The sequence below is a fragment of the Pinus tabuliformis genome, chromosome 1_2, assembly GCF_031772625.1.
Source record: "Pinus tabuliformis cultivar Carrire ecotype Pingquan chromosome 1_2, CPIR1, whole genome shotgun sequence".
NCBI lineage: Eukaryota > Viridiplantae > Streptophyta > Pinopsida > Pinales > Pinaceae > Pinus > Pinus tabuliformis.
In genome coordinates, this window is record NC_142298.1 from 315,634,340 (window position 1) to 315,659,932 (window position 25,593).

The following is a 25,593-nucleotide window of genomic DNA, read 5'->3' on the forward strand; positions in this document are numbered from 1 at the left end:
CTCTTCGCAGAGAGAGATACTAAGTATCAAGATCTGGGCTGTATATCCAAGTCATAAATATAGACCAAAAAGATGTAAATACAAACATGTTATATACAAGTTTATCAGAAAATATTGTAGGGCTTATAGCCCATTTTCTCTGGTATCCACAAAAGGTCTGTGATAATGCTGGTGGTAGGTCCCATCTATTTCCTCCTGGATCAGCCAGTCATTGCCCTGTCTAAGCGCTACCTCTTTGGAAAGGTGATCTGCCCCCGTGTTTTGCTCCCTGTAAATGTGGCGACAGGTAAAGGAGTCAAAAGAAGATATCAATCTTTGTGCTTCTTCTAATATATGCCTCAATGAAAATGCATTACAGTGGGATGCATTATTTAACCAATTGCAAATGATTTTGGAATCACCAAACAGCTGTAGATGTCTGCAATTCTTTTCCAATGCAAAATGAATGAGATGTTTAGCAGTGCAGAGTTCAACATAATTATTAGTTCCCCTGCCTAAATTTATTTGGATCTTGAAACAATGTGAATCATTTAGGTAGAGAATGGCTCTGCCACCACATCCTGCCTCCTGCACATATCCATCAAAGTATGCCCACGGTTTTGTTTTGTCTATGTTTTCTGGTATAATGGTGCGGGGAGGGGCATTGGAGTCCTCCTCGGGAAGTAGATCATAATCCGCAATGGTATGAAGCAGGATGGTAGGCCAGTGGGGTATTTTGTGGTTGAAAATACAATGGTTTCTAGCAATCCAAAGTGACCAGCAAACTAGAAGAGGCATATTTCTTGATTTTCCATTTTGACTTTGACACCATGTGCTCCAGGCATCCAGAATGTTGTGTCCTTGCCATAATTTTAAGCTAGGATAGTGAGAAATGATGGAATTCCAATGTGCCTTAGTGGTGGGGCAATGTAGGAAGAGATGATCAATATTTTCTTCTTCATTGTGACACAGGTGACACCAGAAAGGGTCGTGGAAGGATCTTTTCATCAGATTTGACCCTGTGGGTATCTTATCAAACAAAATGTTCCACATCAGTAAGTGGGTACGAGGGGCCGGCTTGAGCTTCCAGAGTAATCTCCAAGTCGGGTTTATGTTCGGGGGTTTGAATGGTTCCATTAATCTCATATATCCCGCTTTTGGAGAATATGTACCATGTTTGGCAAAGGCCCATATAATCTCGTCCGGTCCTTCGGAAAGTCAGATGTGAGCCTGTGTGAGAGCGTCCATGTATTCCTACCAATCAGGTCGCCACTGTATAGGGATGTCCAGATCACGAGCCGATTTCCATGCTTGCTGTAGGAAGGAGGAATTGTTCCTGTCACCGATGTGTTTGATGTGGGTGATACCCCTGCTGTGTAAATGCCTTATCAAGTCTTCCGGTAGTCTGTGTGCATTGCCACAACCAACCCATGGGTCCGTGCCAATACGAACAACATTGCCCTCCTTTATTCTCCATGTAATGCCTTCACAAAGGAGTGGTAATGCATTAATGACTGTCTTCCATACATTGGAGATGTTATTACTTGTTCTGTGCTGCTGTCTGAACCAGTCCATCAGGTTCATGGGCCATCTATATTTTACCTGTGCAACCCGGGACCAGAGGCTGTTTGAGGTGATAAGATGCCAACCGAGCTTTGCTTCCAGGGCTTTGGAAAAAATATCAAGCCTTTTGATACCCCATCCTCCCCATCTCTTAGGCATTGCAACGGTGTCCCATTTGACCTAGGCAAATAACCTACTCGGTTGATTACCTTTCCATAGGAATCTGAAACATATACTTTGTAGCCTGTTCAGTATACCCTTCGATATCTAAGCCAGGGTCATCTAGAAAACAGGAGTGGCTTCAATCATAGCTTTAATCAGGGCTAATCTACCTACACGGGATAGGTATTTATGGTACCAAACCTGAAGGCGCTTCTCCACTTTTGCAATTAGCCATGTCCAGTCTGCGATCCTATACCCATTAGGCTTTAGCCTAAAGCCCAGATATTTAAGACCGTCCTCCAGGTTCAGAGAGGTAAAAGGGAAGCGCTGTGAGGTAAATATAATCTCATGTTGTGAGCAGCCAAAGGAAGTAATTGAGGATTTACCATCATTTATAGTCATCACAGTTGCTTGTTGAAAAAGATTGAAGATATTCTGTAGGACCGTGGTGTTGCCAATACTACCATTTAAAAAAATGAGAATGTCATCAACAAATAATAGATGGGTGAGATAAAAATTCTCAGAGATCTTAATGCCAGCCAGTTGATTCCTATTGCGAGCAGATATGATGGCCCTGCTTAATCCTTCCATGATAAGTAAGAAAAGTAGTGGGGAGAGTGGGCATCCCTGCCTGAGACCCCTCTCCGAGAGGAAGAAAGATGTGGCTTCCCCATTTAATAACACACTGTAAGATACATCTTTAATGCAACTCATGATCCATTTAATATATGCAAAGGGGAAGCCTAGGTGAGTCAGAAGTAATCTTATGTAGAGCCAATTAGCTCTATCAAAGGCCTTTGAGAGGTCCACCTTCAGAATCATGCCTTTCTGTTTCTTCATCTGCATAGTGTGGAGGAGTTCCTGCGCTGTGGCTATAGCCTCATGAATTTGTCTGTGCTGAAGGAAAGCAAACTGCTCTGAGGATATGTGCCTGGAGAGGATAGGCTTCAGTCAATTTGCTATGATCTTTGCGATAATCTTGTACAAGCAGTTGCAGAGGGAAATGGGTCGGAAGTCGTTGAAAGAGGAGGGATTGTCAGATTTCGGAATAAGGGCAATGAAGGTGGATTTGATGTCCGAGGAATCTTCCACTCCTCCTGTAGTCCTCCACAATCTTGAGTAAATCGTCCCCCAGGATGTCAAAAAAGGCTATGTAGAACTTAATGGTCCACCCATCTGGCCCAGGACTCTTGTCTTTTTTAAACCATTTTATAGTCACCTCAAGCTCCTCCTTCGACACTTCCATCATCAGGTCCTCTGAGTCTTCCTGTTGTACAAATCTGGGAAAGTGTTCTGCAATCCGCATGATTTCCATAATATTCACAGCTCTGGGCGCCTTGTAGATGCCTTTGAAGTGGTCAATAGCTAATCTAGCCAGATCCCGTTGGGATGATACCGATTGACCCTGATCATTACGAAGTTCCCAAATAGTGTTAATGGCCTTTCTGCCGTTAGCAAACTTATGAAAAAACTTAGTATTGTCATCTCCTTCAGTGAGCCAGATTGCCCTGCTCCTGAGCCTCCAGCTCTCCTCCCTTTCCTTCAGAATTTGGGAACGCTTCGTGATGAGGGAGGTATAATGATCTTTATCTTCTTGTGTTAGGAAAGTACCATTAGAAGAGTCCTCATGGGTGGCAATGGCCATCTCTGCTTCCCTCAGGGTGTTATCATCATTTTTCCATTTCTGGTGTGCCCAAATTTTGGAGATCCTCTTAAGTTCTGTCAATTTCCTGATAAAGCCTGCTGTATGATCCTCACGTTCCTGTATAGGGTTGGATTGCCAGTAATTAGAGACCATTTGAATGTAGGAAGGATCCTTGAGCCAAGAGGCATTGAATTTGAAGGGGCTTTTAATCCTCAGGTTTGAATCGTCCAATTCCAAGAATATTGGCCGATGATCAGAAATGCCTCCAGTGCCAACCCACTGTCGAATACGCGGATGCGAGCTCAAGAAAGCTTCTTTGATGAGGAATCTATCAAGTCTCCTTGCAAGGTTGTGGTCTCCACTGCGATTGTTTGTCCATGTATACTGAATCCTGGCTAATGGAATGTTTACCCACTGGTGCTCCTCAAGTAAGGTAGAGATGGTGTCTGTGAGGCCATCTACTTGGGCTGAGTGTCCCCAAGATTCACTGTATCCCAATGAAAAATTTAAATCTCCTCCAAGAATGATGTTGTCTGCCTGCAAGAATTCTGAGTCCAGAAGGGTTCTCCAAAAGTTGTCCTATCCACACATGGACCATATACATTCATAATGCGCACTTCAGATTCTATAGAGTGGGCATATATATCCATGCCTATAAAGCCCCGACCTCCCCAAATGTTCCTGAGCTCCATAGATTTGTTGTGTAGACCAATAGCAGTACCCCCCGATCTCCCAGATGCGTCCAGGGCGTGGAAGGTCCAATTCGGCAACCAAGAATTAAGAGTAGTGATAAGAGAATCCGTCGAACAAAGAATTTCTTGTAAGAATATAATGTCCAGCTATGTCAAGGTAAGAAATCTTTTGAGTGCTAGCTTTTTGGAGGGCTAGCAAACCCTCTGCAATTGTAGGATAGGAACTTCATGGAGGGTGAGGCAAAGGGCTGTTCCTAGCTCTAAGGGCCCTATCAATAGTTTGTTGCCGCCCGAGGGCAACTTCTTCACCTGCAGTGTGTCTGGCTTTAGTGAGATGAGATGGTCGACCCCTTGAGGGTTTATGGGAGGTAGGGGTAGTCTCAGGGTCCAAGCCAATCGCGTCACGTCCACAATCCTTTGATCTGGATCGGAGGGCGTACCGAGGGGATACAGAGGGGGAGGGGGTGGGAAGAGAAGGTAGAGAGGATGACGATAGGGATGGGATGCTGGGGGCAGTGATGGGAGGGGGAAGGGGAAGAGAGCAAAGAAGAGAGGAGGGAGAGGCAAAACCCTGAGATCCAATAATCATCGAGGAGACCGAAAATGATAAAGTAGGAGGAGATGTACAAATGTATGAATGGGATGCAAGAGCTTCAGATATACCAGATACAGGAGTAGAGAGAGAGGAGGATGTAGATAACATACCCGACATCGAGATGTTCTCCATTGTTGGACTGGTACACGCTGGAGGAGGAGGCGAAGAAGGGTTTGTGGCAGAGAGTCCCTTATCAGTGCCCACTGTCTCTAGTGTTCCCCGGGTGTCCTCTGCATCCTTGTCGATCTTTCCAGGTTCAACATCAATGTCATGCCGTGTAAGGTTACCACTGGGATGCTCCGGCTCCAAGCCCTGTTCAGAACCCCTGGTCTTTTGCAAGAGGGGGAAATCCTTGAATAAGTGCCCCACTTTGTGGCATCTGCAACAACGATATGGAATGCCTTCATAATCGATGATCTGCTTGCGAGATGTGTCCCTCCATTGAATAGTGATGTACTCCTGTAGGCTGCCCTGAGTATCAAGGTTGATAAGAATTTGAGCATATGCCATCATGCCCGTGAATTGATAGGACTTGTCATAATCCATGTAGGTGCCAATAGCATTACCAATCCACCTGAAAATGTCCTTAGACCAATATTGCAAAGGGAGACCCAGGAGCCGAATCCATACTGGTCCAATACCTATTTGCTCAGTCTCTGGATCAAATAGAGGCGTCCAATGCTTCAGAAGTACCAGGGCGTGTTCAAAGTGCCAGTAGGAGGACAATACCCAGTTGGTGTGATCAGCACGAGCGAATCTCAGTGCGAACCATCCCCTCACAAATGTCTACACAAAGGGGATGTCCACCAGATGGTGACCCCAAACCTCGGAAGCTCGGAAGCCCAAGCTTTCAAACGGGCTGCCGTGTAGTTCCGTCCTCTGATGCGCCCAGCCAAGACTCTGTCGGCGAAATCCATAGTGTCTCCCCACTGTATGTCCTCTTTGAGTCTGAGAAAGATATCGTCTACCTTGGACTTGTAACACTTGTACTTCTTCTTAGAACCCTGAGGAGGTGGCTGATGTTGTACTCGGTTCGGAAGAGGGCCTGAAACCGCGGGGGGAGGGTTAGGGTTAGACGAGGGAGGGTTAGGGTTACCAACGGAGGTAGGAATAGAACTGGCGAGAGGCGGAACGACGGTCAAGCTGCCAGAAGGTGGAGTGGATGTGGCCTGTGGGGGAAAACCGGCAAATCCGACGGTCACCGATGGGGGGATAATTTGCCGGACCGGCGCTCCAGATACCTGGATGTCCAAACCAGGGTTAGGATAAAGGCAGTCAGAGACGAAATCGAGGGTAGCCGGGGAATGAGGGGGGGTAGAAAGCGATGGCCAAGTAGACGGGTCATCCGGGAGGACCACAGACTAAGACCGTGACGGTTCCGCAAAGGAGAAAGAAGGGAAACTTCCGGAAAGGCTAGAGCTAAGCATACCTGTAGATGCGGAATACGTGGAGCGCCAGATGGATACCCCTTCCAGCGGGTCTTCGGAGTAATCGACGGCATCAAGGTCGTCCATGGTGACAACTGCTCCTTGTAATGGAGGACACCTCGAAAATGCTGGAAAACGGAGAGTAAAACCAAACCCCAGAAAACGGACAGAGAGAAAATAGTGAGTAGACTGTCGATAGGTAAACGGCCGGGTAATAAAATGCCAAACAGTAAAAAAACCCCCCTCAAAGCCCCAACATGTTGAAATATAGTTAACGGCGTGCTGAAAGGAGATGAGGTAGTTAAGGAAAAGTACGAAGCACGGAAAGTGACTGTCCAAGCAAGGTTACCGGTGACCATCCATGGTTTCGCTGTAAAACTGCAGAAACCAAAAAATCCCTAACCCAGGCCCTCTTGATCAATTAGCCGTAGAGTCTTGCCATTTGATTCCATGTTAATGTTACTGAAGTTACTATTTTATCATTTTAACTCTTGGATTTTTAAATGAGGAATTAATAAAGTGGATTAACAACGTTGGTATCACTTAAAATATAATGATAATAATTTGGACATTAAGGGTTTTGATTTAACCTAAAACATTAGGGATCAAAATTAGTTGATTCTGGTTGGAAAATAATATTTTTTTTGAATTAATAAATAAGTATTAATAAATAAAGTTTGTTGTTCTATGGTTGAAAATCATAATGGGTGACACTAGAATAAATGATATTTTGCCGGAATTTAGAGGAATTAGATTCAAATTAAAATTCCTAAATTTAAAATATATTGGCAGCCGGGCGATTCCGGGAATCACCCAACATAAACGAGAAAATCTTTGATCTTGTTATGTTGCAATTATTATAACTGTAACCACTCCAAAATGATGCATGTAGATTTATTTGATTCCCTATTAATGTTTAAAAAGTATCATGTTATTTGATTCCCTGTTAATGTTACTAAAGTTACTATTTTATCATTTTAACTCCTGGATTTTTAAATAAGGAATTAATAAAGTGGATTAACAACTTTGGTATCACTTAAAATATAATGATAATAGTTTGGACATTAAGGGTTTTGATTTAACCTAAAACATTAGGGATTGAGATTAGTTGATTCTCATTGGAAAATAATATATTTTTGAATTAATAAATAAGTATTAATAAATAAAGTTTGTTGTTCTATGGTTGAAAATCATAATGGGTGACACTAGAATAAATGATACTTTGCTGGAATTTAGAGGAATTAGATTCAAATTAAAATTCCTAAATTTAAAATATATTGGCAGCCGGGGGATTCCGGGAATCACCCAATGTAAACGAGAAAATATTTGATCTTGTTATATTGCAATTATTATAACTGTAACCACTCCAAAATGATGCATGTAGATTTATTTGATTCCCTATTAATGTTAAAAAAGTATCATGTTATTTGATTCCCTATTAATGTTATTGAAGTTACTATTTTATCATTTTAACTCTTGGATTTTTAAATGAGGAATTAATAAAGTGGATTAACAACTTTGGTATCACTTAAAATATAATGATAATAGTTTGGACATTAAGGGTTTTGATTTAACCTAAAACATTAGGGATTGAGATTAGTTGATTATGTTTGGAAAATAATATTTTTTTGAATTAATAAATAAGTATTAATAAATAAAGTTTGTTGTTCTATGGTTGAAAATCATAATGGGTGACATCAGAATAAATGATACTTTGCCAAAATTTAGAGGAATTAGATTCAAATTAAAATTCCTAAATTTAAAATATATTGGCAGCCGAGCGATTCCGGGAATCACCCAACGTAAACGAGAAAATCTTTGATCTTGTTATGTTGCAATTATTATAACTGTAACCACTCCAAAATGATGCATGTAGATTTATTTGATTCCCTATTAATGTTAAAAAGGTATCATGTTATTTGATTCCGTGTTAATGTTACTGAAGTTACTATTTTATCATTTTAACTCTTGGATTTTTAAATGAGGAATTAATAAAGTGGATTAGCAACTTTGGTATCACTTAAAATATAATGATAATAGTTTGGACATTAAGGGTTTTGATTTAACCTAAAACATTAGGGATTGAGATTAGTTGATTCTGGTTGGAAAATAATATTTTTTGAATTAATAAATATGTATTAATAAATAAATTTTGTTGTTCTATGGTTGAAAATCATAATGTGTGACACTAGAATAAATTTAAAGTAAAAAAATAGGTCTTTTAAAAAAATGACATGATGTAGAATCATCACTTTTTAAAATCAGTTTGCAAATCACTAACATTCTAAAATGTAATGTACATAAAAAAAAATTAAAGTGCCAAAAACTATGCTCCAAAAAAAATATGTGTGTTCTACATCGCCCCTTTTCAAAATCGGGTCACTTTTTCGCTATCTCTACAAAATGAGTAACTATATCAGTTCCTGTTTCAAAGTTTACATTGTGGCGGCTTGATGGTATATAAATTCCTTCCCTTACTGTGGCTTGATGTCTCCATTACAACGTATATACTGCGTTTAGGGCATCATCCAATGTATATTCTTGGTGTCTCTCCTTCTCCAAAAACCCAAGACATGGAGAGGAGGAGAACACATGAAGAGGATATGTATCTCAAATTATTTCAGGTCCTCTATATTTATACTAAAAACGTAGATGATGAATAGGCATGTATATTGGGCTTTTGAGCCTACTCAAGTTGCTGGTCAGCTTGATAATAATTCCATAATCAAAATAAATTCATATCTCCATAAATACTTATTGGAATTGGATGATCTTTAGATCAATCCTGCACCTCTCGATGAGAGGGATCCAATAAAAATATCAGTTGACATAAATAAGTTGACCCACATGGAGTTTGGCCCTAGTTTCCAATTTTAACACTCGCTCTCAACTAGGGAGAACTCCATCTGCTGATCCATATGTCTGACTGTACTGTCTCTGCCATTAGTGCCCTGCACTGCTCTGCTCAACTCCACTAGCTCTGCTGGCTTTGCTCAGCTCTGCTGGGTCTGCTTAGCTCTGCAGGCTTTGCTCAGCTCTATAGGCTCTGCTGGCCCTGCTCAGCTCTGCTAGCTCTACTCAGCTCTGCTAGCTCTGCTCTACTCTGCTCTGCTCAGCCTGGCTCTGCTGAACCATGAAGACGAAGAATTGATCGAGAATGTCTCATACCATTCTCCACTGACCCGAAGTCAGTCTTAGAGTGCATACCACTGGTCCCAGACCAGTCTCAACCAACCCGAAGTCAACATCATAGTATGTATCATTCTCACTGGTCCCAGACCAGTCCTACATTGACCCGAAGTCAATTTTAGAGTATGTACCACTGGTCCCAGACCAGTCTCAAACGACCCGAAGTCAGCGTCATAGTAGGTACAACTCCTACAATTGGTCCTAGACCAGTATCATTGATCTCGAAGTCAGCGTCATAGTAGGTACAACTCCTACAATTGGTCCTAGACCAGTATCATTGATCTCGAAGTCAGCGTCATAGTAGGTACAACTCCTACAATTGGTCCTAGACCAGTATCATTGATCCCAGATCAATGAAGGTCATCCTAGCATAGGGAGTACGGTAGATACATTGAAGCGTCCATCGGTACTACTATGGTCCCTATCCTCATTTCCATGCTCATTGATTAGATGAGAGGTACTTCCCATGAGTCCCAGACTGCATGGGTAGGATGCTTCGACAAGAGAACTAATCAATCCTATCCTCACAGGAGAACTTATCATCCTGCTACACAATCTCCATGGAGAACGCATCATCTAGGCCTCACAGGAGAGCTAATCATCCTGCTACATAATTGTCATGGAGAACACATCATCCAGACCTCACAGGAGAACTAATCATCTTGCTACATAGTCGTCATGGAGAACACATCATCCAGACCTCACAGGAGAACTAATCATCCTGCTACATAGTCGTCATGGAGAACACATCATCTAGACCTCACAAGAGAACTAATCATCCTGCTACATAGTGGTATCCAAACAGCTCACTGAAGAGCTTTCGTAACCAGACTGCCTCTCAAGTAGCCATGCTAGCAGCAATATACTCTGCCTCGGTGGTGCTCAAAGCCACCAAATTCTGCTTCCTACTAATCCAGGATATCGAAGCAGATCCCAAGGAGAACCAACACTTAGAAGTGCTCTAGTGATCCTTCACACTGCCTGCCCACTCAACATTTGAAATATTCTAGGCAGTGTATCTCAATCCATGAGAGATTGTGCCCTGAAGATATCTCAGAAGATTCTAGGCACCAATCCTGTGAAGCTCAACCAAATATGAGTTCACCATGCTAACTGCAACACATATGTCTGGACGGAGGTTCTTTAAGAGCATCAACGTGAATGAGTTTATAAAACTGAGAGGCATTTCCAAAATTTGGTCTGACATCACTACCATATAACTTCTTGAAAGTCAAGATCCTCAAGGTAGTCACAGGCTTATAGTTTATCTTTCCACATTCGGAATCCAAATCCCTCTGTCTCCTACAAATGAGAGGGTCTGCACCTGTCAGACATAGGTGTCGATATGAGAGGTCTATCATCCATAACCTTCGAGTAACGGTTTGGATTGATTTCACTCCTAGTGAATCTCAGCTTCATTAGACAGCTGTTGATCCTTTCATACTATGCCCGAGGTGTTTTGCTTCGAGCCATAGAGGGCTTTCTACCACCTGCATACATGATATTCCCAATCATGAATCTCAAACTCCTCGGGTTGTTCCAAACTTGTGGACCTGTGGCATGAGGGGAATGGTCCCCTTATAAGATTTTCCTTTGGTACATCTCAGACATGTACCTTCATGCTCTTTTCGAATTCAGGCATCCCTGTCACCCTCTGACTCATAGACCTCTGGTGCTGTGTCAATGGACATGGTTCCTAGTGGACTTCCTGCAACTTGATACAACCCTGTACTCAAAAACATCTTTGAAAAATCTATTTTCAAGCGCGTACCTTTCCATCGATGAGTGCCACCCTGTAACATTTGACTTCCATTGCTGACATGGACACTAGGTTCTTCTTGCAATCAGGTACATAAAAGATATTCTGTAAATGAATCGAGTTACCCTCATTCAATTGAGGGATAACATTCCCTGCACCCTTTTCGGGATAGGTGGTATCAAACCCAAGTATAATCCCATGATTATCTATCCGATGAAGTGCCTGGGGTTCCTTGCTTTCTTTGAAGAGTCGACCATTTTTCCTTGATAAACTGTATTACCTGTCATTCCCTTGACCTTGGAATGATTTGATTATCTTCATTAAGAGAAGTGTCTATGCCATTCAGACACTCCTTCATATAATGGCCAAACTTATTGTAACCAAGGCATCTGTCTTTCCTTCCACACTTAGATCCGAGATTCCCAATGAAGTGATATTTAGGTAGGCCATCAGAACCTTCCACTGCACCATTCTGATAATATTCTCTGCTTCGACTTCACCCAGGGTGAATTTGAAGAGGGATGAGGAACCCATTGATCCTTTTATCTTGTCCCAATTGTGTTTGGTGATTTCTCTTTCACTCTTGCTTGGGCATTTTCTTCACCTCAGCTCTAATACCATGTTAAATTTAGGTATGTTCTATGCTAGAGAAATTTATTTTAATTTTCCAAATTCTTTCCAGATGAGCAATCACATCAGCATTAAAGTAAACTGCAGATAGAACATAAATATAAATCGCAGAAGACAAGCCAAGACAAGAGGACACAAGACGTGGCGTCAGCCAGGGACAAACCCCACAATGTGGGGAAACCCTTGATCAATTCTTCTTTTATGTTCTTCAAAGTTCAGTAGAGAGAGAGAGAGAGATAGTACATTTACAACAGAAGTTAACACTTTGACTTATCTAGATCTAACATAGATAATTTCGTATAACGATGAGATCAGTTGAAGACATTCTGCTTCAATTGATTCTCCAAGGTGACGGCTCCACCTATCGTAGTACTACCTCTCGTTCATTTGCTGCACATTACCGTGTGACACCTTACTGTACTATCACATGTGTTGAACCTTGATGACAGAGCTGCTCTCAGCTTCATGCTGCTCATCATGCTGCATCTTCCATGGTATTATTCATCATTAAGCTACCGATGCTCATGATCTCATTCATCATCATGCTGCTCCTTACTAATATGCCCATCATTCATCATCCAGCTGCAATACTATGTTGCTTCATCAAATTTGCAATACCTTCATGCTTCAGCCTTAGCTGCTTGCTATGGCTTGCAGCCTAGCAAAGCAGCTAGGCTATAGTTCCAGATTCCTTCCAACAGTCCTAAATTAAACACTCTTTCTATCATCATGCTGTCACCTACAACAATCCGAATTTTGTTATACCATATCTGAAACATTCCTGAGCCTTAGCTGGAAATTCTTACAACCACATACATATCTCCTTTGACATGGACAACGAGGAAACATATATATCAGTATGTTGATCGAGACTATAATAGATACACAGTCTCCTTAGTTTATCCAAAATCTATATGTGAGAAATCACTGTATCATTTAGCCCAGAATTCGATATCTAGTCTGTCTGCCTTTCAACATTCGAGGTGCAGAGAGACCTTTGATCTCTTGACAGTGATTGCAGCTATCTTACATGACTGCAACTAAGACTGCGGCTCTTCCATGCTTGACTGTGGTTCTTTTATGCTTGACAGCGGCTGTTCCGTTATCACTGCGGCTATCATTTATGGTGGTTCCTCTTCTATGCCTGCGGCTCCATCTTACCGCGGATACTTCTTACTGCAACTTCTCCTTTACAACGTTAAGGGCATTGTAGTTTAGGGCTACGTAGTGATGACATCTTCACACTGTGTTTGGCAGCTACAGGTCTCACATGACTGCGGCTTCCTTCACATCACTGTGCCTACCCTTTATGACTACGTTGATATGTTTCCTATGACTGCGTGAAGATGTCTCTGTCTTCATTTGCCTGCGGATCTTCATGACCTGCGTATGTGTCTCCATTGCCTGTGGAGACTGCATTTATTCCTTCCCTTACTGCGGCTTGATGGCATATAAATTCCTTCCCTTACTGCGGCTTGATGTCTCCATTACAGCGTATATACTGCATTTAGGGAATCATCCAACGTATATTCTTGGTGTTCCTCCTTCTCCAAAAACCCAAGACGTGGAGAGGAGGAGAACACATGAAGAGGATATGTATCTCAAATGATTTCAAGTCCTCTATATTTATACTAAAAATGTAGATGATGAATAGGCATGTCTATTGGGCTTCTGAGCCTACTCAAGTTGCTGGTCGGCTTGATAATAATTCCATAATCAAAATAAATTCATATCTCCATAAATACTTATCGGAATCGGATGATCTTTAGATCAATCCTACACCTCTCGATGAGAGGGATCCAATAAAAAAAATCAGCTGACATAAATAAGCTGACCCACATGGAGTTTGGCCCTAGTTGCCAATTTTAACAAACTCTCCACGAAAAACTCACTTGAATGAGACAATGCCCCATCAACAATAGGAACCATGGTCCCAAGACCCAAACCATCCCCATGACCAAACCATACAATTGGTACAACGAGGAAACTATCGACTGTCACAGGGCCCTTTGAATAATCCACCTCGATATCCTCGATGAAAAATATTGGTGAAAAATAATAAAAGACTGTAACGAAATTCAATGAACGAAGGGGGTAAGGCATCTGGGACTAGATGTGTGAAAACGTTGGTGGAAACATAGTAGGTAGATGTAAATTAAGACTATCGTATGCTGGAGCATAAGATAAAAATGATGATAAGATTCCCCCTCACAAGGCCTATAGAGAGGAGCACATCCAATACACAAATCTGCCCAACAGGTAGTTGCTCTTGTCAAACCCTAGTTGTGTAGGAAGAAACATAGAAGAACCCTTACCAAAGCCACCAACCCTCCAATTATTCAATTTAATTAAAAGGACAAAAAGAGAATAACTTTACTTTTGAGATCATTCTCAACCTTTGATTTGCGATTATTACTAAGAATATTCTATGGAGGTTAAATCCCTACCATCCACCTAATAATTATTTATAATTAAATTAAAATTCTGTAAGTCCTATTCCAAAATAGACATGCCCCATAATTAGTTAATATAATATATTCAAACAATATATTTAAATATTTTTAAAAAAATATAAGAATTACAAATTAAAGTAAGAAAGTGAAATTTCAAGATTTGTTTTTTTTAATACTTTCAATTCTCTTATATTTAACTAATAATTATTTTTTTCCCTCAAGGAAAGTGCCAAAGAGGGGGCATTTCCCCATGAACTTAATATGAGGATAGCTCAAATGAAAGGGGGATTCAACTCCCACTATAGTTGGCACATTGCATGCTATTTGGTCAATTATTTGATCATGACACAAAGCCGACACTAGGTTAAACATCACATGAATGCTTAGGGAAACATAGGGAAGTACATGAGGTCTTAGATAACATTCATGGTGGATCCTTTCCTATATCATAGTGGATTCATGGAAGGGAAAATTCCCTCCCATGGAGACTAGAGAGGAAGCCCATCATACAAAGATATTCTCCCTTAAGGGTGGAAGTAGTGAAGGATGCTACATCAGGGAGAAGGAAGGGAGATTATGAATATGTAAACATTGACCCCAATAAGAAGCAATTATTTTTATGAATTTAGGAAACTCAACTTCTAAATTATAAATTTTTCGTGTTGAATCACCTTCAAAGGGATGGAATGAGGTTCACCAACACAGATTCAACTTAACCTTGGATCTATCAAGCATTGAGATGGACAAAATATATTAAGGTGCAAACCTATTTCAAACCCAAAACATGAAGAAATGTTTTCCACCTCAAGAAATTTAATCCCTCTTGACATTTGATAGATCCAAGATTAAGATGGATTTACACTAGTCCTTTGTGTGTATATATGTATATGTATATGTAGATGTACACACACACATACATACATACATACCATGAATCAACTCCATGCTAAGAATGGAAGGAATTGCACATCTCCTTCATTTGACCAACACACACACACACACATAATGTTTGATTGATTTATATAATATAAATAGTTGAAATTCCCTACAGAGGGTGTCAAATCGAGGGATTTAAGCACCCATCTTAGGATGTGAGAAAGTGATCTTATGAGGAGGATAAACCATCCCCACATGTGGCATCATGCATGCATTCAAAGTTAATTTGGGTAGTTTGTGTTATGATGCAACTCAGGAAGCAGGTTGTCTTTCCAGGACAACCCAAACTATTGGTCTATGTTCTGTTTAATCTTGCAGTCATTTTGGTAGGTGGTGAGAAGGAAGGGGAGTATCATGTTGCAAGGTGGTGGATATTGATGTTCACTTCCACTAGACGTTTAAACAAAGGTTATGTTGGTTGGTTTCCATAGCATGGTCTACTGAATGGTGTTATCTTGGTATTTTTTCTCCTAGTTGGTGTATTTTGGATTAAGTTTCGTTCTTCAATTCTAATTTATTTCTATTTCAATAGGATTTTTCTACAATTCAACCATCTAGTATGTCTTTCTCTCTTTCAATTATCTCATAATGCCTCTCATGTTTGGTTTAGTCTCTAGTTTGAGGTTGCAAGAAGAGTTCGACTGACTTCCTTGTGTTCCTGGGCATTGCGTTGTTTTCCTGTTGGTAAGGTTTGGAACTTAGGGTGTTCTTTTCACCACCTTTGGGTCTCAGTACTTAAGTATATTTGTGTTGCTTTTGAGCATTGTTCATTGGCTCTTTAGCTAGGTGTATGCTTACTTGGATACTAGGTGCTTAGTTGTTATAGGTTTGGTTCTCATGTTGAATTCTGGTCCTTAATTTCTACATGGGGATATTTCTTTTTCACCACAAAATCTTAGGGGAGTTTGGTGATTTTGGTTCTATCTAGCATTTTGAACTCTTTCTTGCTGTGATATTCTCCACGATGGGTTCTCTAGTTTCTCTGGTAGGGCCAGAGAAGTTCTAGCTTTTCTCAAATTAGTTGGTACACATTACTTAACATTTCTTTATCTTCTCTTTGGGTTTTTTGTTGAGGCATGGATTCTACTTTTCTAGCAGGTGGGATAGATGGTTCTCTATGTAGATTCTCCCTCAATGTGGTTCAACGAAGAGCTTCCACGAGATGTAGGGGGGCCAAGGAAAGGTTAACTAACCTCGTAGCCTCGATCCTAGGTGGAGACTCGATGATCCATAACAATATTTCATGAGATTATCCTTGAGGAAATTCAAAGTATTATTTTGGACTTGGAGGATGAAGTGTGTTTTAGTCGACATTTTATCCCATATCAAGATGTGGAGATGGAAAATTGTAGTTAGATTCCTAAAACTAGAAGTACATGGTCTTTCCATATCTTCTATAAGCAAACAATTGACCTATATTGCCACATCAAAACTCTCTTGGGAAAGGTTCTTGTGGAGCGCTCAAAGACTCAAAAGGAACTACTGTTATGCATTAATGAAGTTCTACAAAAGGTGCATAAACTAGAAGACAATGTCTCAAATCTAATTAAAATGCTAGCTAATCTTCATGTTAGTCCACCAAAAGGAGAGGTTGATCTATCTAGTCTTCTACAGATGGACTCCCTTTCTAGTTGACATCATCCATAGATACATGTTTTCTTATGTTGCTCTTAGCCATGCGGTCATTTTTTTAGATATGGTAGGATTATAAAAATCAAACACTTACTAGTTTACTATTGTTTAAATTATCCCATAAGTAGTCGATTAATACCCTTTTTGATATACAATCTTAAGGCATTAAATATTTGCTATTGGTCTAGTCTAGCTTCCTTGTAGCAGACTAATAACAACCAATGGGACATTTTGCTAATAATACAATATCTTCGAACTATATATATATATATATATATATATATATATATATATATATATATATATATATATATATATATATATATATATATATATATGTTCCATTGAATTCCAGTAAGTGATGCATATTTGGGTCGTGTTGTAAATGCTCTAGCCCAACCCATTGATGGATTTACAACACGACCCAAATATGCATCACTTACTAGAATTCAATGGCATATATATATATATATATATGGTCCACATTGTCAACATTAAAATATTTTTAAACACATATCCCCCTTATATTGAATTATTTTGTTTAAGCCACTTTGAAATATTTTTTAAATGTTACATACAAGTTCATATAAAAAATTGAAGGGATTACAAATCTCTCTTATTAATTAATAATTAAAACGTTTAATTTTCAATATTTTTTTCTCTTTATATATTCCAAGTTTATATATATATATGATGATGATGATGCTGATGATGATTAACGTCTACTAAGACCAACATTGTCTACTAGACCTTAAGAAAGTAAGAGATTAATTGAGATTTTTCAAAATTTTATTTCTATGATCGAAAAGAAGGGTGAGAAGAGTTCCTAGATCACCATAGCTTTGCTAACTTAACAAGTCAAGAATGTTGGTAGTATGGAGAATATTTTGAAAATTAGAATGGATGTGAGTAAGAGTTGGGCAATCCAAGAGAAAATCCTTTTCATCTTGAACCCTTTTAGTATCGCGAAGGTAATAGAATCTTTCATCCCAAGGTATGTTGGGAATTGACCAACACCCGGTTTCACTATGAATCTCATGAGATTTAGTTATTATCTTGGTAATGTTGATTTTTTCTTAGTAATAGTCAGTACATAAATATAATTTTACTTTTCAAGATTGGGGTTGATCACCTCTTTGTAATATCTTAGCTTCCTTTTTCACTCTAACTCCTTATCATCCCACAACTTATCCATAAATTTGGAAGTGACGATATTTTTAATAGTATCCTTATCCTTCAACATGATCTCCTCCTTAACCCCCCAATGGTCTAGCCAAGACTAGGCATCCTTATGCCAGCCTCGCTTGAGCTATAGTTGGAGGTTATGGTTAGAGTTATAAGCCATTTTAGGAAACCTCTTAGCCTCCATGTTGTATAGCTTCTTCTTATACATGAATTACCTAGTCATAGCTATACTTTCAATGTGGGAAAGGCTAGCTTCAATCAAGAGGATAAGGTAGGGTGTGTTTCCTTTAATATTAAGGTTGTAGGTTATAAATTTATTTTGGATCAACTCAATCTTCCTCCATGATTCTCTAGATATACTGCAACCCCAAACCTCGCATCCATATAAAATATAGGGGTTATGAGAGTCTCAAAGAGATTTATTTATTTATTTATATTTATTTATTTATTTATTTTTACTTCAGACCCAAAGATCTATTGACTTACAATTGTTTTCAAGCCCCTAATAAGCTTTCCAACCTCCAATTATCCTTTTCTCAATGTTATAATTCCAATTGAGCTAATGGTGAATGTCGATTCCCAAATATTTCTATGAATAAACTTTTTCCAAGTAGTTGTTATCATAAATGATATTATCATAGTTGATCTTTTTGGATTTAATTTCCATGACTCTAGTCTTGTTGATATTAGTAGTCATACCCATCTTGGAGCAATAATATTGGAGTATTCTAAGCTTCTTGTCGAGATCGTCATGGCTCCTAGCTAAAAGAATGATATCATCAGCATAAGGGAGAAGAGTAATGACCATACTAGTGAGCCTGGGGTCGTCAGACCCAACAACTTCCAAACACTTCTAGCTTATCAATGTAAATGTCAAAAAGGGTAGAGGATAAGGGACACCCTTTATTAACTCCGATATTGAAACTGATTTCTTCTAGCTAATCCTTGGTGGTCCTAAGCTTAGCAATAACATTCTTGTATATCCTAGTCACAAAAACCCTCAACTCGAGAGGAACCATAATCTCTTCTAGCCTCTTCCATAGCTTTTTTAAATAACATAAGGGATCCGTTTTATTGTTACGACATTCCTCTGCAATAATCTTAAGAGTAACAAGATGTTATATATTTTAGTGATTCCTCCTAAACCCAACTTGTCCTTTAGCTCTTTTAGCATGGTTTTCAAGCCATAGGCTAATCTTCTTTTCCAAAATGATACCATACAACTTGGCTAAAATGTATGGCTAAAATGTGGCTAATCATAATGATCTTGTATTAGAGGGAATGTTTTTATCCCCACTTTTAAAGATATTCATAATAAGGCTTTGCATCTAAGGCTTAGGGAAGCTTTGTTTCATAGCCAAATTGAGGAGTTTGTGTATGTGAGGGATGAGGACATGCCTTCCCATTTTCAGAATTTCAATTTGGTAGCCTTTGGTATCCATAGATTTCCCATTAGTGAGTTGCTTAATCCCAAATATAATGTCTTCCAAAGAAAATATATCCTCCTCTATAAGAGCGTTCAAGATGGTGCCCATGGCATCAGGGGAATAAAAAATATTCTTAAGATAGGTATCCCAATTCTTTAAGGGGATCACATTATTTTCTTTCATTTTACGAACAAGGATGTTCCTCCAAAACTTTCTAGGCTCAAATTCCGAAAAGTGAAGAAGATGCTCTTGCCTCTTGCTTATATATGATCTTTTCTTCCTTTTGATAAAAGATTTGTATATATTTATTTTTTCAAGATTTACAATTTTGTTAAGATCATCTCTAATCACTTTCCTAGAAATTTTACAATCATTATCATACTAAGGGTTTGAAGTTCTATTATTCTTTTTATAAGACACCTCAGTAGAGAACTTGTTAATGGTAGTGGAAAGGATTGTAGTAAAATTGTGGTAGATGTGATCAATGTTATCATTATACATTAAGAAATCTAAATCCCTATTTAAATCCTTCAAGAAGAGATCCATTTTACTTATGTCAAAATGAATGTGCCTTTGAATCTCACAATTATCTTGCATGTAGATGGTGTGCATGTTAAGGTTCAAAGTTAATGTTAGAGGTCTATGGTCAGAATAAGGCTCGTGGTCATTTAGGAGGTCAAAATTTACAATACGGTTGAGAACATGGATACCAAATATCACATAATCCAAAAAACTATTTCCAAGCCCACAGATACAAGTCATCTAGTTGCAGGTTGGTTAATTATTAATTGCATTACAAATGATAAAGTCTTGGGAACTACAGAGATTGATTAGCTTGGTACCAAATAAGTTCTCGGTTATGTATTCAAAATTTCTTTTGAATCTACTAACTAAGTTAAATTCGTCATCTAGCTAGAGGGGAATAGGGTGAGATATATTACTTAAGGGAGTAGCTTCGTTAGTAGTAGTTCTAGCATTGAAGTCCACTAACAAGAGGATATTACCTTCATTCATTAAACTATGAGTATACCGTTCTAAGGTATTGAATGATAAATTCTTATTCAACATGATTTTCTTATAGAACATTGATTTGACAGGAGAAAAATAAAAAATTGTGAGATAAATCCTATTGGTGTTAGAGTCAGAAATTTCGATCCAGATGTACTAATTGAGGGGGTCAATCTTACAAAGCCGAATGTGATGCGAAATTATTTTTTATATAACAAGCTATTCCACCAAAACCTCTATGAGAGGATTTTTTGTTCCAGGCTGATGCGGGAGCATAGGACTCAGAGGGAAAAATCTCCCAAATTATTCCAAAAAAATCCAAAAAAATCTACAGGCAAGGGAGTGGGGTCCTTTAGCCTGCAATTTCTATGTTTTTTAGTTAAAAATTAGAATAAATCTAGCAATAAATCATGCATTGTAATAAAGCTCTCAGGCTTTAAATCATTCATGTTTTTTCCTTGTATCGGATAAGACGAGAGGACTTATCCTTAGAAGAAAAAAAAAACAAAAAGTAGAATAAAAGCCAGAAAAGCGCTCAAGCGCCTGAGCAATCACTTTAAAGCAAAAAAGGAAAAAGCTATGCGCTCGGCGTTATTGTATTCAGGCTCTGTAATGTATATATTGATAAACGATGGAATAAAAGAATCGGTGCTGATGGTTCTAGTTTTCACCATACAAAACTACTGTACATTAATCCGGTTGTTTGGTTTTTTTTCCAGCGCGCAAATTATGTATGTGTTAACTGTTAACGCTTGGCTTCATGTGATATAGATGGCCTGAATCTATTGTTATGCGGTGGTTTTCCTTTGAAGATATACAGAGAGAGCGAACCCTGTCCTCACAAAAATTCTTGCGTTCCTATCTCAGTTATGCTTGAAAGCTGTCCATATATGCATCGATTGAACGCTTGTAGTTGAACGCCCGTATGTAATATTGCAATTTGCTGTTAGAATTTAATTGATGACAGGTTTCAGTTAATGCGCATATATACATAACGATGACTCCTTGAAGCGCTGCGTCCTACCAAGTTAAGATAGACTGCGGCGAGCGTGTTAATTAATAAGTCTGCTATATGTCCAGGTTGTATGCGTTGGCATATTGATTGAGAAATTAAGAATAAGTCTGCTATAAGTCTGCGTTGGCATATGACTATGTCCAGAATTTAAAGAAGAGCTGCTATGTGTGTTAAACTAATTGTTGAAGAAATGCTAGGGCAGTCTAATGACTGATGTGCCCAGGATAGGAGGAACGGAAATTGACCAAGCCGTAGAAGAGATATCTGGACGATTAGGGAGACTGTCATTAAAGCCTGCATCCCCACCATCATTAGTGGTATCAGAGCCCACGACTGACATTGAATTGAATCTCAGGAGCAGAAGAAGGATGGCCTTCAGAGTTGGAAGAGGACGAGGACGTGGTGGAAGAGGACGACCTGCTGCAAATGCTGAATTATTTGAATCAATGGAGGAGCTGCGAGCTAGAGTGGATGCTTTAACTACAGGTCGAAATATAGATGATGGAGATGTCAGTGAGCCTGAAGTTGAAGCTGCTGAAGAGGAGGAAGCTGTACAGGTTACTCCTGAGATGAGATTCTTCCAGTCAGTGTTAAAATCCACAGCCAGGCCATGGAACCAATTAGTACCAGTATATCAAGGAGGATTAAATCCAGAAGAATTGATCGACTGGATAACCAGCATGGAGAAATTCTTCGATTACGAAGAAACAGAGGATGAGAAGAAAGTGAAGTTTGTTGTCACCAAATTAAAAGGCCATGCAACACTTTGGTGGGATGGTGTGCAGGCAGAAAGGAAGAGACTTGGTAAGCAGTCAATCAAGAACTGGAGCCAAATGGTCGCAAAGTTAAGAGGTAAGTTCTTGCCAAGTAATTATCAGCAAACATTGTTTAGACAAATGCAAAATCTTAGGCAGAGAGCTTTGACAGTAAAATATTATACAAAAGAGTTTTATAAAGTGAGCATAAGAGCTGGAGAAGCCCAAGACACAGATGAGAAGGTGGCTAGATATATGAATGGCCTCAGGATGGACATTCAGGATGAGATCAGTTTGCTGTCTCCTAAAACAGTAGAGGAAGCTTATCAGCTAGCGCTGAAAGCCGAGGAAAAACTCATAAGGAAGCAGTCTGCCAGAGGGAAAGAGACTTTCAGAGGAAAAGGAAGTCAAGGTGGTAGAGGAGGATCTACAGCACCTAAAGAAGGAGCTAGCAGTAGCTCAACCCAGCATGCACCTAGAGAAGGTGATGCAGGAGGCAGAGGGAGTTTTTCCAGAGGAAGAGGAGGCAGAGAAATAAGATGTTACAGATGTAACAAGCCGGGACACAGAGCTTTTGAGTGCCCAGAGAATGCAGACATAAAGCAGAGGAATGCAATTGTTGCTCCAGCTGAAGAAGAAGCACCAGCGGCAGCGGTAACAGAAGAAGAAGATGCACCAGAAAGAGGAGAATCTCTGGTGATTCATAAAATCTTACTTAAGCCAATGAGGGAGGTGGCTGCTGAACCGCCGCAAAGGAAAGCTTTATTCAGGACAGTATGCAAAGTCCAAGGGAAATGTTGCCAGATGGTTATTGATAGTGGCAACACTGATAATTTGGTCTCTACAGAAGTAGTGGAGAAATTGAAGCTGAAGACAACGAAGCATCCAACACCGTATAAGGTGTCATGGTTACAAAAGGGACATCAACTGTTGGTAAGTGAACAGTGTGAGGTGGAATTTCAAGTGGGCAAGTACAAAGACAAAATTGTTTGTGATGTGATGCCTATGGACGTGTGTCACATATTGCTTGGAAGGCCTTGGCAATATGACAGAGGAGCCATACATGACGGGAAGAGAAACACCTACAAGTTTGGGAAGGATGGTATCAATCATACATTGTTGCCTCTGCAAGAAGAAGATGAGCCGGGACAGAAGACTAATTCAAGAACTCTGTTACTTGGGAAAAAGGAATACCTGGAGCAGATGATAAGGGCTGAGGTGGATGTGCAACCTTGTGCAACTGTTACAGCACAAGAGGAAGTTCGTATGAATGCAGGTGATGATGATATGCTTCAGCAATGCTACAGAGAAATTGCATTGTTGGAATATTGGTTGGAGAATCCAAAGTATGACAAGGAGATTGCAGCAGATGAAAGAGTTCAGTACAGTGAACGAGAGCAGAAAGACATCCTGGAGATAGATGATAAGAAGGCGAGACTAGCTGACAGTCTCATGGTGAATGCGAATCAGCATACTGATGTGCTGACAGAGAAGCTGGGAAGAAACTCAGAGCAGCATATTGAAGTGTTGCCAGCGAAAGCTGAGGAAAAAGTTGCAGATGAAATTGCAGATGAAATTGCAGGTGACAAGCAAATGAATGTTGCAGAGGGACAGGAAGTTTGGGAGGCAGCAACATTCATAGTGACAGCTAGAGCAACATGTGGGGCGACATTTATGATGGCAGCTGAGACAACACTAGCAGCAAAAGAGGCACTGATGCCTTATATTTTTTATTCTAACAATTGTTTTGTGAGTACAGGTCTTACTGAAGAAGCTGGAGAAAATCTGCTAGACAAAGAAATTGAAATGATGAGGCGGATGATGATGAAGGAATTCCGGAAGAGACCAGCAGCAGTGAAACAAAAGAGAAGCAGCAAGAGGAAGACAGCAGAAGATTGCAAGAGTACAGCTAGTGGAGCAAAGCAGCATAAAGTGTGGAGACCTGGAGAAGAACAACAGACAGAAGTAGCGGAAAATGGAAAGTTACAGTACAAGATATGGGATCCAGGCAAACATAGATCTGAACACATGATCAGGAGATCATGAAATTTTTCTACCTTGGGAGTCTGATGCGGGAGCATAGGACTCAGAGGGAAAAATCTCCCAAATTATTCCAAAAAAATCCAAAAAAATCCAAAAAAATCTACAGGCAAGGGAGTGGGGTCCTTTAGCCTGCAATTTCTATGTTTTTTAGTTAAAAATTAGAATAAATCTAGCAATAAATCATGCATTGTAATAAAGCTCTCAGGCTTTAAATCATTCATGTTTTTTCCTTGTATCGGATAAGACGAGAGGACTTATCCTTAGAAGAAAAAAAAAACAAAAAGTAGAATAAAAGCCAGAAAAGCACTCAAGCGCTTGAGCAATCACTTTAAAGAAAAAAAGGAAAAAGTTGTGCGCTCAGCGCTATTGTATTCAGGCTCTGTAATGTATATATTGATAAACGATGGAATAAAAGAATCGGTGCTGATGGTTCTAGTTTTCACCATACAAAACTACTGTACATTAATCCGGTTGTTTGGTTTTTTTTCCAGCGCGCAAATTATGTATGTGTTAACTGTTAATGCTTGGCTTCATGTGATATAGATGGCCTGAATCTATTGTTATGCGGTGGTTTTCCTTTGAAGATATACAGAGAGAGCGAACCCTGTCCTCACAAAAATTCTTGCGTTCCTATCTCAGTTATGCTTGAAAGCTGTCCATATATGCATCGATTGAACGCTTGTAGTTGAACGCCCGTATGTAATATTGCAAGTTGCTGTTAGAATTTAATTGATGACAGGTTTCAGTTAATATGCATATACACATAACGATGACTCCTTGAAGCGCTGCGTCCTACCAAGTTAAGATAGACTGCGGCGAGCGTGTTAATTAATAAGTCTGCTATATGTCCAGGTTGTATGCGTTGGCATATTGATTGAGAAATTAAGAATAAGTCTGCTATAAGTCTGCGTTAGCATATGACTATGTCCAGAATTTAGAGAAGAGCTGCTATGTGTGTTAAATTAATTGTTGAAGAAATGCTAGGGCAGTCTAATGACTGATGTGCCCAGGATAGGAGGAACGGAAATTGACCAAGCCGTAGAAGAGATATCTGGACGATTAGGGAGACTATCATTAAAGCCTGCATCCCCGCCATCACAGGCCAACCAAAGAATTAATCCATCTTCGTGGGGGACCTTAGATTCATCATGCTCCCAAGTTTCCACTAAGAAAATAAGGTTAATATCACTCAATATCCATCTTAACATAATACCTTTACACCATGGAAAACCACGACAATTCGAGAAGAGGATCCAAAGTGTTCTCAATTCTTATTTATCATTCTTATTTTAGTCTCTATCTCTAACAATAGCCTTCCTATTTCTAATGATTGCTCATTTGCCTTCCTTTCTTGCCTCCTTTACCTTATGAACCTCTTTCCTTAGTTAAAATTGGTGTTTTGGAATAATATCCCCATTTATAAAGATTCCCGACCCTTTTAGGCTTGAATATTTACTAAGTGTACTAATTTATGGTAATTACAACTTACCTTAACATG

General features: G+C 39.5%; 1 protein-coding gene across 1 annotated transcript; it reads right to left on the reverse strand.

Annotated features, from left to right (window-relative positions):
* Positions 1-1,824: 1,824 nt before the first annotated feature.
* LOC149205631 (uncharacterized) lies at positions 1,825-2,295 on the reverse strand. The gene has a single exon (XM_089397456.1). It carries the CDS (start codon positions 2,293-2,295, stop codon positions 1,825-1,827), a length of 471 nt encoding a protein of 156 aa, XP_089253582.1.
* Positions 2,296-25,593: the final 23,298 nt, after the last annotated feature.

Bases quoted from the DNA above. Each gene is read 5' to 3' on its own strand.
- LOC149205631 (XM_089397456.1), bottom strand. From the start codon at position 2,295: ATGGAAGGATTAAGCAGGGCCATCATATCTGCTCGCAATAGGAATCAA.